At 39.4% G+C, this 13,465-nt stretch overlaps 1 protein-coding gene across 6 annotated transcripts in view; it reads left to right on the forward strand.

Annotated features, from left to right (window-relative positions):
• ATRX (ATRX chromatin remodeler) overlaps positions 1–13,465 on the forward strand; it is an 89,832-nt gene that overhangs the window by 37,846 nt on the left and 38,521 nt on the right. For 5 of the 6 annotated variants that reach the window (XM_080989700.1, XM_080989702.1, XM_080989701.1 and 2 more), the window contains 4 exons: positions 4,699–4,829; positions 5,508–5,687; positions 9,185–9,278; positions 11,596–11,698. In XM_080989700.1, the coding sequence (XP_080845826.1) occupies positions 4,699–4,829; positions 5,508–5,687; positions 9,185–9,278; positions 11,596–11,698 (508 nt within the window). Of the gene's footprint in view, positions 1–4,698; positions 4,830–5,507; positions 5,688–9,184; positions 9,279–9,471; positions 9,661–11,595; positions 11,699–13,465 lie in introns of those variants that run through there. The other variant, XM_080989705.1, reaches the window with a different exon arrangement.

The following is a 13,465-nucleotide window of genomic DNA, read 5'->3' on the forward strand; positions in this document are numbered from 1 at the left end:
ATTTGTTCAATCACTCCTGCTCCCTAATATGTCCGATCTTTTTAATAGAATCATAGAATTTGAGTTGGAAGGGATCTAAGGGTCATCTACTCCAACCCCCTGCAATGCAGGAATCTCAGCTAAAGCATCCATGACAGATGACCATCCAACTTCAGCTTATAAACCTCCAAGGAAGGAGAATCCACCACCTTTCGTGGGAGTCTGTTCCACTGCTGAACAGCTCTTACTGTCGGAAAGCTTTTCCAAATGTTTAGTCAAAATCTCATTTCTTCTAACTTGAAGCTATTGGTTCGAGTCCTACCCCCCAGAGCAGGAGAAAACAAGCATGCTCCCTCTTCCATGTGTTATTCCTTAAGATATTTGAGGATGGCTATCATATCTCCTCTCAGTCTCCTCTTTCCAGGCTAAACATACCCTGCTCCTTCAAGTTCTCCTCATAATGTTTAGTTTCCAGACCCTTGATCATCTTGGTTGTCTTCCTCTACACACGTTCCAGCTTGTCAACATCTTTCTTAAATTTTGGTGCCTAGAATTGGACACAGTATTCCAGGTGTGGTCTGACCAAGGCAGAATAGAGTGGTACTATTACTTCCCTTGATTTCGACAGTATACTTCTGTTGATGCAGCCTAGAATAGTGTTAGCTTTTTTTTTTTTTTTGGTGCATCTAATTTATGGATCTAAGTCCCCTAGATCCTTAAATCAGATATCTGAGCAGCCAGTTTTGCTGTTTGGCAGCAAACATTTTGGTCAGAAACCATGGATGAAGCAATGCTTTTTTCCGTTCCAGTGCTTTTTTCGGGGGGGTACTCAAGGGTGTGCAGCACTAGCACTTTTTTCTAGAAGAAAAATACTGGTTAAAATTGTGGCACTTACTGTAACAACATCATGCAGAGTACAGGCACTTTTTTTCCTAGAAGAAAAAGCACTTCTCTATCCATGGTTTCTGCCCCAAATGGCTTCTGCCAAACAGCAAAACTGGCTGCTAAGATACCTGAATTAGACATTCTTGTAGTGAGGTTTGGGTATGTTCAGATAACTGAGATTTTGGATAACGAGCTTTCCAATAGTGGACCTGCTTGTACTGTTTAATCCAGGAAAGAATAAATCTACCTCTCTTAGATGGAGTTGGTGTTCATCAAATAGTCTTCACCAGTATGCAAGGTGAATTTTGGCTGACTTGTATTATATCTTTTTGCAATGCTTTATGTTGTACCAGAATTAAGAAAATCATGTTGTACCAGAATTAAGAAAATGCAATTTAAAGAGTCTATTCACTGACTATGTATGTTAGATAGATCCAAAGAGCTGCTAAGGACTTCCATAAGACACGAGCACTTCTGGTCTTCCTTCCAACCCTTCATCCCCAAGCAGTGACTGCTGTGGAATAAAGGGATGCAGCTTGGGGTATTTCCCCATCCCATTTGCACACCAAAATGCTTTCTTCCAGCATATGGGGCTGTTCGGATCTCAACCATAGTGATTACTGTTAAGGGTTTGGTGACTTCTTCCTTGATATACCAATCCCAGACTTCCAAGTAAATGCACTTAGGTTTGCAATTTAATGGTTGCTTGTTTTTTGGTCAAAAGACCCATTTCCACCAGGCCAAAGAGGGATGCTAGATATTTGTTGTAATGTTACAGCTTAGGCTGTACCTACAGCTTTCTTTTTCTGACAAAACTATTATTTTAACATGTTTCTTCCTAAAGTGTAGAAATAATCTTTTGCCAAAGTACAATATTTTAGTGGGTCATAATATAACACAGAGTGTCATATTTCATTGTGGTGTGTATTTGTTTCTTCTTGGTTTGTCTGAAATTTGAAATAGTACTGTTTTAATATGTTTGGAGTTATTTTTGTTCATTGAGAGATTCATAGTGTATTCATGCACAATGACTTTGAAGTATTTGATGGATGCAATAAATTTTTGTAAAACATGTTTCTTGTCCAAGCATTTAATTTAAGAAATGTAGACTGCCAGTTTTTCTACAAAGATGGTAGGGCACAATTTATTGAGGTATTTTCTTTCATATTAAAAAAGTGTCCACATATTAGTCAATTTTGTGGTCCGCTAGGTTAAAGCTGTGTTAAAGCATGAAACATCATTAATAAACGAAACGTGTATAGTTTGCACACTGTTGAAGCTTATAAGCTACTCTCAAGCAATTTAGGAGCATGTAAAATAAATAATTGTGAATTTGTGTCTCGTTGGAGTTGCCAACATATCTCAGAAGACTTGTGCATGCATTAAGGATTTATCATTTTCTTTCAGATGCAATAGTCTGCATGATGCAAGCACGTGTGCTGGCAAATTGCATAACACTTTTCTTCCCACAATATCAAGAGTATTGCATTGATTTGTTGGTTGTGTGAGTGAGTCAGCTTAGGAGCTGCCATTGATGTCTATGGAAAAGGCAGCAGGCACATGCGTGGTATTAATCTTGCATTGTAATTATAACCGCAAATGACTGCACAATATTTGAAATGGGGCAAAAGGTGGTCTCTCTTCAGTGCTGTAAATGAAATGAGTATCAATGTGCTAATCAGCTATGCTTATTGGGGGTGGAGGCGGGAGGCCCTAGACTCTGATAAAACTGCAAAGGAGTGCCAGTTCGTTAATCAAATTCTGTATGAAAGCAGGAATTCATCCCTCAAATACTTTACAAATGATTGTTTTATTAAGGTACAGTGGTTGACCAGAACCATGATTTAAAACAGTTGCTTTGTTCACATGTTAGGGTAAACAAAGTTAATGATTTACTCGGAATGCACAGATGGCTCCTGTCCTAGTATGGGCAAGAGCAGCAAGTCATGAGGTGAAACCAAGTTTTCTTCTTAGCTTACCAATCATGGTTTGAGCAAACAAACCATGATATCCAATTTGGATGCAACACTTAAACCAGAAATCATGGATTTGTTACTTCTGCAAAGTGGGAATGATCTCCATGTCTATGTTAAAGCAATAATTATTATTTACCATGACATGCAAACTGTACTAATACATATAATAAAGTTGAAGCAAGAGAAAGAAGTGAACTAAAGTCCCATTAATAAATAAATGGAACTCAGCTTATTTCATGGGGACTAAAACAGTGGTTCCCATAGTGAATGGTACTGCCCCCAGGAGGGTGATGCGATTTCCTAGGGGGGCACTATGTTGATCACTAGAGCCTTGTATTATTTTTAAAGTTTTACTCTTTCCACTTTCAAAGCTATTTCCTTTGATAATGTTTGTTTGTATTTATGATTTTGAGTTGTCATGAGTCACAAGATAGCCAATCATTGGTAATAGCTTTTGATTTTCTTATAAATTAGTTACAGTACATCTGTGATAGGTGAAAGTTTGTGCATGTTTGGTAAGTAGTTATATATAAACACTTTATGCTATAAATTTCCTTCACCTTACGATTTTTTAGTAATAATTCGTAAAATATTTTTCATGCAATATCTGGTATCAGTGGATCAAATTCTTGAATTAATTAAACTAAATAGTTTTAATTGTATTTTGAATAAATGTGCAGTTGTTACCATTTTGAATTTTATTGTGTTAATATCTTCCTTAGTGGGTTGTGCAAGACCCTTATTCTGAATTCTGCTTTTTATAGGGTAGGGGGCACTGGAAACGAGTTTATAGAACCATGGGGGTGGTGGCCTGAAAAGAATTTGGATCTAGTGGTCTAATTTGGCTGGCTTCAGACTTGTTGCTTTCAGAATTGTGCCCTACATACACCAAAGCCATCCTACTGTGAGGGAGATGGTTTGTCTCTTCTTGTAAACAAACAAACAAACAAACAAACAAGTAGGCAAGTAAATAAGTTAACTAAGTTAATAATTATATATATAAATAAATGAATAATAGGAAGTAAATGTTAACTTAATAGTAAGCTAATAGCAAATAAGTGAATAAATAGGTGAGTAAATAAGTACATAATAAATAAATAAATAAATAAGTAAATAAATTAAAGTCATTCCATAAGTATGCAAACAAACAAACAAACAAATAAATGAATAAGTAAATGAGTGAATAAAGCTCACTTGATTGGTCAAGGGATGTGGGATAGTTATTTTTTAAAGGTGATTCACAAATTGAGTCCTTATCAAGAACTCAGTAACTAAATTCTGTTTGAATGCACTTTATTTTTTATAACTCATGCGACTCACTTTTGCATTTGGTGGCCATAGAAATACAGTATTTTTTTATAAACTGCTAAATCTGTAAGGAGATTGTTGGATAGACCAGTGCTATAATCTAAAATGCTTTCTTGGGATGTGGTTTTCTGCCCTTCAGAGATACAGATTTCTTGTGATATTTTGGAGGCTACCAAGATTGATGTGGGAATCTAATATTCAGTTAGATATTGCTGTGCAGCTATGATTATGACTCATGAGAGGGTGACACTGAAAAGAGGCATATAAAAGTGTAACCATGTCATGGTACCAAGTCAGCAAAATAAATACTTCTGAAATTGCAAGGCTGTTCGACATTATTAGGGGGAAAATCAGCCTTTTCCTCCACAAGCAGGTTAATTCACCAAATTACTCTTCCATTTCCAGCTTTACTCTTGCTCAGTTCTTAAAATTCTCTCTTCAGGTTTGTTTTCAACCATTAATCTTGCTCGGTTATTATGCATTTACTTTGGCATTTACTGATTTTTATTGCTGAACCAATGGAATACACCTTTTTTGTTTTACTTCAAAGAATTGCCAAGAAAATGCTTTTAGAAGAAATCAAAGCCAATCTTTCCTCAGAGGATGAAACTTCTTCTGATGAAGAATCTGATGAAGGGAAAAAGAAGAAAGGAAAGCATTATGAAAAAAGAGGTGACAATGGTGAGCACCACATAGTAATACAATAAGAGTACTAAAATGTGATTTGTGACCTGGGTGGGCATTCTACCATATAGAGGGACTGTTATTTTCAAATTCATTGTCATTTCAAAATATTTAGTAAGAGACTAATCAGCAAAGCACCTTTTAAACAAAATATGTAAATTGACCAAACATAGAACTTAGAACTGTATTTCTCACAGTACTTAATGGTAAGTACTGACACTCCTTTTTTCCTGAACATGTAGCAGCCATTTTGTGCTGGTACCCACAGCACTTTCATCAATATATGAGTACCAGCACCTCATTTTAGACCAAAAGAAGCTCTAATTGAACTCATATGGCAGCTAGTTGTGAGCAGATAGCTATTATAGCCATCTGCTCACAGTGTAAGGTTGTGCTGAAGCGTTCATATAATGCCTTCAATCCTATGACACTCTTAAATATAACTTGAATACTTAATTATTTGCACAATATCATTCACATATTAAAAAGAACTGAAATGTGTTCTTCTTAGTGAATAGATTTAATAAATAATAATAAAGTAATAACTGCTAAACTCAAATCCTTCATAATGTAGATGGTATGTATTGTCATTACCTCCCTTTGATACTGATACGAGCTGGAAAAATAAATTGTATGGGAGAAGCTTTATGTTGGTTCCCCCCCTTTTTGTGACAGGAGAGAATGAACAGGAAGATGAGTCTGACTCTGATTCAGATGCTGATGGGGCTAAGAAACCCAGATACAGACACCGCTTGTTAAGACATAAGTTGACCACGAGTGATGGAGAGTCTGAGGAAGAGAAAAAGGAAAAAGCTAAAGAGGCAAAAGAAGTTAAACGCAGGAACAGAAGGAAAGGTACAAAATCTAAAATGTGTGGTGTGTGTCTACATATCAGGGGCTGTATAGGCAGCCATTATTTTGCTAACATATTGGTCCTTGAAGATAGTGGTACAATTCTTATTGCTACTTTATTGGAATGCATCTGTCAAATTGCTGATAATCCATACTCTGGCAGTTCTTGAAGCAAGAATTAAAAATGCTTATTTATTCACACGAAAGGCTTATTTACCACTTTTCAGGAAATGGTCTTTCAAAGTTGTTTACAGTCTCATTGAAGTATATCAATAAAGTACAACAATAGAATACCAGTTCTGTTGGACAAATGAGCATGGAGTAGTGGGGTAGATGCAGCAGAAACCTCTAAGATGTGTGTGCCAATCCCTCACTGATAATGGCATATCTCCAAGGGGTCTCACATTGATTAGAGTAGATGAAATCAGGTAGGATGATGCAGAAGGTCAAACAATTCAGGAAAGGGATAATTTAGTTGTGTATTGGGTTCGGAGAGAAAGGCCAGTATTTTTAGAGCATTTTTGTTTTCCCAAGGTTTTGGGAATGCCCAGTGAGAATTGTTTCCTTTGAACAGCAGATCTAATGATTCACAAACTTCTTTTCCTTAGTTCCAAAATTGTTTAGCCATGACATTGAGACAAATTATTATTGCTTGAGGCCGATGACCATTACAGTATAAAACATAAAAACAAAAATGGCAGTCCATATCAGTTACCCAAACTACAACCATATCACCCTGAATATGGCCAGTTTTATCTGATCTCACAAGTGCCATGTGAAACAGATTGTTGTTGTTGAACATGCAGAAGCTTAAAACCCCTTGACCTTGTGGAATTACTTCTGCATCCTGGTCATTATAAAAAAATAATTGAGCAGCGAGTTTAGAATTCTGTTGAATCAGCTGCTACTTGATAGTTGAAATCATGATGATTCAGCATGCGAACTTAAGAACATTGTATGTCTTGAAATGATAAATACATAGATTTAGGGAGTTCTCACCTTTTCCCAAATGTTTATTCTAATCTTAATTTAGAACTTTAAATTATCTTCCTGTTTTAGAACTAGCTTGCGCATCCCCAGGAGGCTCTTGACTTGTGTTCTTTGTTTGGGATGGGAGATTACTGTGGAAGAGGAAATCCCACTGGATACGTGCCAGGCAACAGACACACATACCGTGCAATCCTATGTATATCTACTTGGAAGTATGTCTCGTTATCAATAGAGCGTACTCCCAGGTAGGTGTGTATGGTGTTGCAGCCTTGTTGGGCCTAACATCTGAGTAGACATTTCTAGGATTTCACTGTTAAGTAAGCTCTTTGGATTCTGGCCTTAATAAGTATTTAGAGGGCATGAATGCAAGCAGATTGAGACTGCACTGGTGTTTTGCATCCGGTGTCACTTTCTCTGTTTATTTTCTTCCATTTCTTCACAATTAAAAAAGAAGTTTACCAAAGTCAGGTATTGTCTGCTACTGTTTGTTTTATTTTTATACAAATAAGATAATTACATTTCATTGTTCTGCCTAATTCTGCTGAACTGTTTTAGCATAAGTTTTATTTTGGATAGCACTGAAAATAATATACCTGTTGAAACAGCTTTATATCTTTACTCAGTAAGCACTAGGATGCCACCATCCTTCACTTGCTTGAAGGTAGGAAAAAATGAACTGCCTTCAGGCAAGTGGAGGATCATAATACCCACTTGGTAGTGTCCTAGTACCTCTTAAATACCTTACCGGTAAATACCAGCAGTATCTTCTGTACTTTTCTTAGCCCCTTTCCCCTGTTTTTTGTTAGAAACTCAGAAGTCCTAAACCCTCATAATTCTTCACCCACATTTAAATAATGAAATAAGTGTTTCTTCTGAAACATGCCAGTGTGTGATCAGCAGGTGGCACAGGTTCTACTTTTCTCTTTTTGTTATTTTTTGTAATATTGGACATATTTCTACAGTTGACTCGCAACTTGTGTGTGGGGGTGGGTACATTCTGGGGTCGTAGTCAAAATTACATATAGTTAAAAAGAACCCCATTGAACATACCCACACGGCCACCCTTACCTTCTGGAGCCGGCACACTGAATGAGTCCTACCCCCTGAAGCAAGGCCCAGGCTCTGGAAGGTTCCTGTGAAATCTCTCAGGGTCATTTGAGTTCTTAGAAGAGCCTCCCAGAGCCTAGTAAGCAAATCTGAAAGCTTAAAAGCTCTTTGTGGCTGGAGAAGCCTGTGCAAAAAGAGCTTTTCAGCTCTCCACCTTTCATGCATTTGATTTGTGTGATTTCAACTGGCCAGACATCACCTACCTAAAGGTTTTGTATTAATTTTTAAAGCCCTGAAGAGTTTAGGTCCAAGGTGCCTCAGGGGTTCCCTGAGTCCTTATGTCCCAGCTCAGTCACTGTGATCATCTGCAGTACTGTTGTTTGTCATTCCCTGAGTTGGTGAGGCTTATTTGGCAAAAATGAGAAACTGACCATTTTGTGTCATCAGCTCAGTTCTGTGGAATACTCCTTTCGTGCAGGAGGCACACAAAGAAAGGTCTTAAATTATGATCTAAGGGTTCATATGGAGAGAGGCAGTCCTTGAGGTATAATGGTCCTGAGCTGCTGAAGCCTGTATAGGTTGAAACCAGTACTTTCCAGGCAATATATGCTCAAACCATCTTGCTTTGGTGAGCAATCTGGTCACTGAATTCTGCGCTAGCTGAAATTTCCAAACCACCTTCAGAGGCAGCTCTACATATAACTAATTTAATCTAACCTAGAGGTTACCAGAGCCTAGGCAACAGAAGTTAGGCTACTCCTGTTTAGAGAGGGGCACATCTGGGCCACCAGCTGAAACTGTTGGAAGGCATGCCGCCCCACTGAGGCAACCTGTGCCACAAGTGACAACAGTGGATCCATAAGTATCCCCAAGCTGCAGTACTAGCTGCATCAGAGGGTGTGTAACCTCATCAAGAGCAGGCAACACCCCATCCATCCAGTCTAGGGAACCACCCACCAACAAGTTGCTCAGTCTTATCTGGACAAACCCCACATGAATTGAAGACAGTTAAAACAATTAAAAAACACTAATACAGTCAAAATGTAGCAGTGGTCCAGTCTCTGCTTTTAACTGGTTCCACACTCCAGAGATGTACATTTCAGGTGCAGAGGTTACAAGATTACTCCTGCTCTCAGCTGTGGGCTGGCTTGCGTGAAGCTGAGTATTTCAGCAGTTGCAATGTTAGTAGCAGGGAGTGGGTAACTGTGGTTGGTGAAAGGATTGAAATCTCTCTTATTACCCTCTCTCCTGTTTGCCCTTTGCGACAAACTGAATTCTCTTGGTTCCTGGACCAAAATTTAAAAAGTTGAAAATTTGCAAATTAATTGCATTCAAGATGTGAGTCAACTGTACTTCTAGTGGCTTTCTATTAAAATGTTGATAAACGATGGTCAAGTACTTAACTACAAGTGTTTTAATACTGATGCAGCAATTATGATACCAATTTTTGTTTAACCTTAAAGTAAGCAGTGAGGATTCAGATAATTCGGAAGCAAATGAATCTGGAGTCAGTGAAGAAGTCAGTGAATCTGAAGATGATCAGCGTCCTAGAACAAGGTACTTCACTCTAAAAATATGCTCTTGAGAGTTTGATTTTCAGCCAGGAACTGTATTGCATATCTTTCTTTCTGGGGTGGGGGAAGATGTGAAAACTGAAGGATAACTCATTCAGTCCATGTTTTAAAGTAAACCAACCTGGTTTGCACTTCCCAAACTAGCATGCCGTTTTTCTGTTTTTAAACATCTACAGATTTTTGATGTAGGCCAGGGGTCCGCAACAAAAAGAGCCACTTGGACCCGTTTCCGAAGAAAAAACAACTGGGAGCCGCAAAACTCATCATTATAAAAATATTTTTTTTTGTCACTTTTTTATTATTTCTTTGTTTGACCCCTCAGAATTACTCCTCCTCATAGAAATAAACATTAAATTAACAAGTTACCTTTTTTTGTGTGTGTGTTCTTCACTCCCCTTCAAAACAGTGACCAGCGTACATGCCCCCTTTCAATGCAGTGACCAGCGTACATGCCCCTTACAATGTAGTGGGCGGGCGGGCGGGAAGGTGACGTCGGGATGGTGCGTGACTAACGCACGCACCGCCCCCATGCGACGTCACAGCCAGTACAGCGCCCGCCACAGTGGGGAGTGTCGGGACGCACAATGCGCCTCCTCCCCTCTCTAGTATCCGCCCTGGAGCCGCATCAAAGGTGTAAAAGAGCCACATGCGGCTCTGGAGCCATGGGTTGCTGACCCCTGATGTAGGCCTTCGCTCAGAAAGGTTCCAAAATGCATATAAAATAACATGCCTTTCTGGACAAAATGCAAACAACTATAATGTGTCTTATTGGACTAAATGCAGATTGATATAGGAAAGCTGGATAAAACAGATTAATGAGTGATGAACACGTGTGAAACTGACACAGGAAATCCCCCACCACCCCAAAATAGAACAGAACTGGTCCATAGCCCAGGCAGTGGTCGATAGGAAATCCCCAAGCCAGTGCATCAAACTTCATGTGAGGCTTAGCTAGTAAACCATCAGAAATGGATCAGACATTGTTTTTATTTGCCTTTATACTACTATTTTACTGTACTACAGTTCTACTGTTTTTACTGTCCATATTGCTTATAATGATCCTGCATAATGTTTTTATGTTGTAGATTTTAAAGAGTTTTAAGCAGTTTATCAATTCTAAAAATTTAATATATCTTCAGCTTAAGTTGTAAAACAGACAACCCTTAGATCTCTTCAGACCAATGTTCCTCTACTGCAATACATAATATTAGGTCAACAATTAGTCAACAAGGAGTTCATTAATATGAATACTTTACCACAAGTTTAGCATGGTATGTTCTACCTCTACTGCTGGAGGCAGCATGGATTTGAATACCAAGTGCTGGGTATCACAGGTGCTGGCAATTGCAGGTGAATATAAAGTGCTGGTGTTGCAGTTCTGTAGTGCCCGTGTTTTGCCTGCTGGCTTTCCATTGGAAAAGGGTAAAGGTAAAGGACCCCTGGATGGTTAAGTCCAGTCAAAGGCAACTATGGGGTTACGGCACTCATCTTGCTTTCAGGCCGAGGGAGCTGGTATTTGTCCACAGACATCTTTCCGGGTCATGTAGCCAGCAGGACTAAACCACTTCTGGTGCAGCAGGACACTGATGGAAGCCAGAGCACACAGAAACACTGTTTACCTTCCTGCCACAGTGGTACCTATTTATCTACTTGCATTGCTATGTTTTTGAACAGCTAGGTTGGCAGGAGCTGGGACAGAGCAACAGGAGCTCCCCCTATTTCGCGAATTCAAACTGCTGATCTTCCGATTGACAAGCCCAAGAGGCTCAGTGGTTTAGACCACAGTGTCACCCACATCCCTGCGGCTTCCCATTGGTACATCTGGTTAGTCACTGTGAGAACAGAGTGCTAAACTAGATGGGGCTTTGACCTGATCCAGCAGGGCTGTTCTTACGTTCTTATACCAAAACAGTTCATTGTGTTATAAACATTATTAAGGGGTCATTAATTTCAAGTTTGTTGCAACTACCAGTTTCTTAATTCCTTAAGCAGGAGTGCATTCCTGGTTATCTGAGTCATTAGTTTTTGAGTAGAGCATAGGAAAAGAGGCTATCATCATAGTGCTTCATTATGAAACGTTGGTGCAGGTGAAACTAGAGGCGTTAATTAGTTAATAACAAGTAGCAGAAACAACTGCTACAGTTTGTGTTCAAATTGATGCATGATATATTTAATCTTCTGGCAGAGGAAGTGAAAATGACATCTCCACTGTTAAGTTCAGTTTTGGATCTGTTGGTTTAGTAGTAATTGAGCAAAAAATCCATGAACAGAAGATCTGTGAATCCTCTTCAATGTTTCAGATCTGCCAAGAAAGCTGAATTAGAAGAAAATCAGCGAAGTTACAAGCAGAAGAAGAAAAGAAGACGCATAAAAGTCCAGGAGGATTCATCCAGTGAGAACAAGGTATTGCACAGAAATAAGTTCTGTGGCCTTGAGGATTTAGAGTGCACATGTCAAATAGTGCCTCTCCCCACAGTAAAAGGCAAACTCCATTTAAACCTGAAGAGAGTTTCTAAAAAAAGTTTAGTATGGCAGAGGGATGGGTCAGCTCTTCAAGGTGAGTGAGGGAGTCAGAACTGTCATTTCGTATGATGCTGTTAAGTCCTTTGCATGATCCTAAGAATCTCTTTGGATCCTGGCCTCTCTTTATTATTCTTGTGAAATAAATTGCCATGACTTTATTTATATGCTGCTTTTCCACACACAAAAATAAAAAAAGAGTTGCTCAAAGCAGCTTACACCAAGGAGAACAGCAATACATCACAAGATCTAAAACCTCAGGAACACTTTCATATTAACAGGAAGACTAAAATAACAAAATAATGACAGAAGTAGCAGCATACAAAAGTAATATTTCTTTGCTGTATATGTAACAACATTGAATTTAACCATGTATTTCCTGGCAGTGGCAAAAATGACTGAGCTTCACCCTGAATGTAGAAACACGATTCCTCACATTCCCCCTACTGTTTCAGCTTCTTACAAGGCTTTCTTATAATTTTGGTGTTTTCCATGGGTGACAGGCCATCACATGGGTGTTGCTTCGCCACCTATTATCCAAGGAAATAAATGATTATAGAGTTGAGTTCAAGGCTGCTTCCTGCCCTCATTCAGTCCATCCCCTGCCTTCATCTTGGGGTGGACATGTCAGCTTTACTCTTAACTTAGCCTGTCTCTCTTTGTACTTGCTGACCTTGGACCCATTGCGAGTTTTTCTAACTTGTGTGAGTGGTTGAGTGTGTTACTGTTTTTAAGCTTTCCTCCACCACTGTGTTTTAGCCTTTTGTTCCCTTGATCACATGTTTTTTAAAGTTCACCTTTATTCTGTGGTTTTTCTCCCTCCTCCTGGCTGAATTTCTCACTATTTTTTCCTCACCTTGTTTGAAGCAGCCTAGCTGCTAGCTCAAGACCTCTTTCTGTCAACCATCCCGGTTATGTCTTGGGCTCTTCACACTTGGTAAAACCAATGGTTCCTGTTGTCCTGTTGTCATACCAGCTCTACGCTGCCAACTCTCAGCACAAGCTCCTTTACGTTCCTATATCAGTTTGCCTCTCACTATTGGTAGACCTCCATTCAACATCTCAACAAAGGGGTCCCATTTCGGGATGCCAGATGCTAGTCTCTTAAGGTTTCGGGGGGGGGGTGTCCATTGCCAGGGTGAGTTTTTAGAACAACTGCATCTGTTTGCCACACCTCAGAAGCCTCAGCTGCCAAAGTTCAGTGCAAGGTAGCAAGTAGAAGGGGCTCTGGGCATCAGTGCCCTGTCAACCTAGCCCCCATCCCCTGATTATTGTTTGCCTTTCCTCCTCTTCCACTTCTGGCCCAGACTCTCAGGTAGCTGTGATTGGAATGGCCTCAGTACTGCTGGTGCCATTTTGACCTGACAGCCTAGCATTTGAGTGGCGCCATCTAAAGCATTCTGAACTGCATAGGTGGTGACAACTATTCTAGCATCCCATTGACCAATAGAAGATACCAGAGCATGTGGTAAACCATTCATGAGTGGTGCTGGTTTGAAGGTATAATTAATTTAGTGCCCATCCACTGTTGAAATTCTTCTTGAAAGATGCCTCCCTGTTCTTGCCTCCTTTAGCACACTGCTTTCCATCTTAGGAGTCTTCACAAAGTGCTGCAAGCTCTCCAGTGGCTTTCTTTGAGCTTCACACTGT

The sequence above is a fragment of the Podarcis pityusensis genome, assembly GCF_964106645.2.
Source record: "Podarcis pityusensis genome assembly, chromosome: Z".
Taxonomy (NCBI): Eukaryota; Metazoa; Chordata; class Lepidosauria; order Squamata; family Lacertidae; genus Podarcis; species Podarcis pityusensis.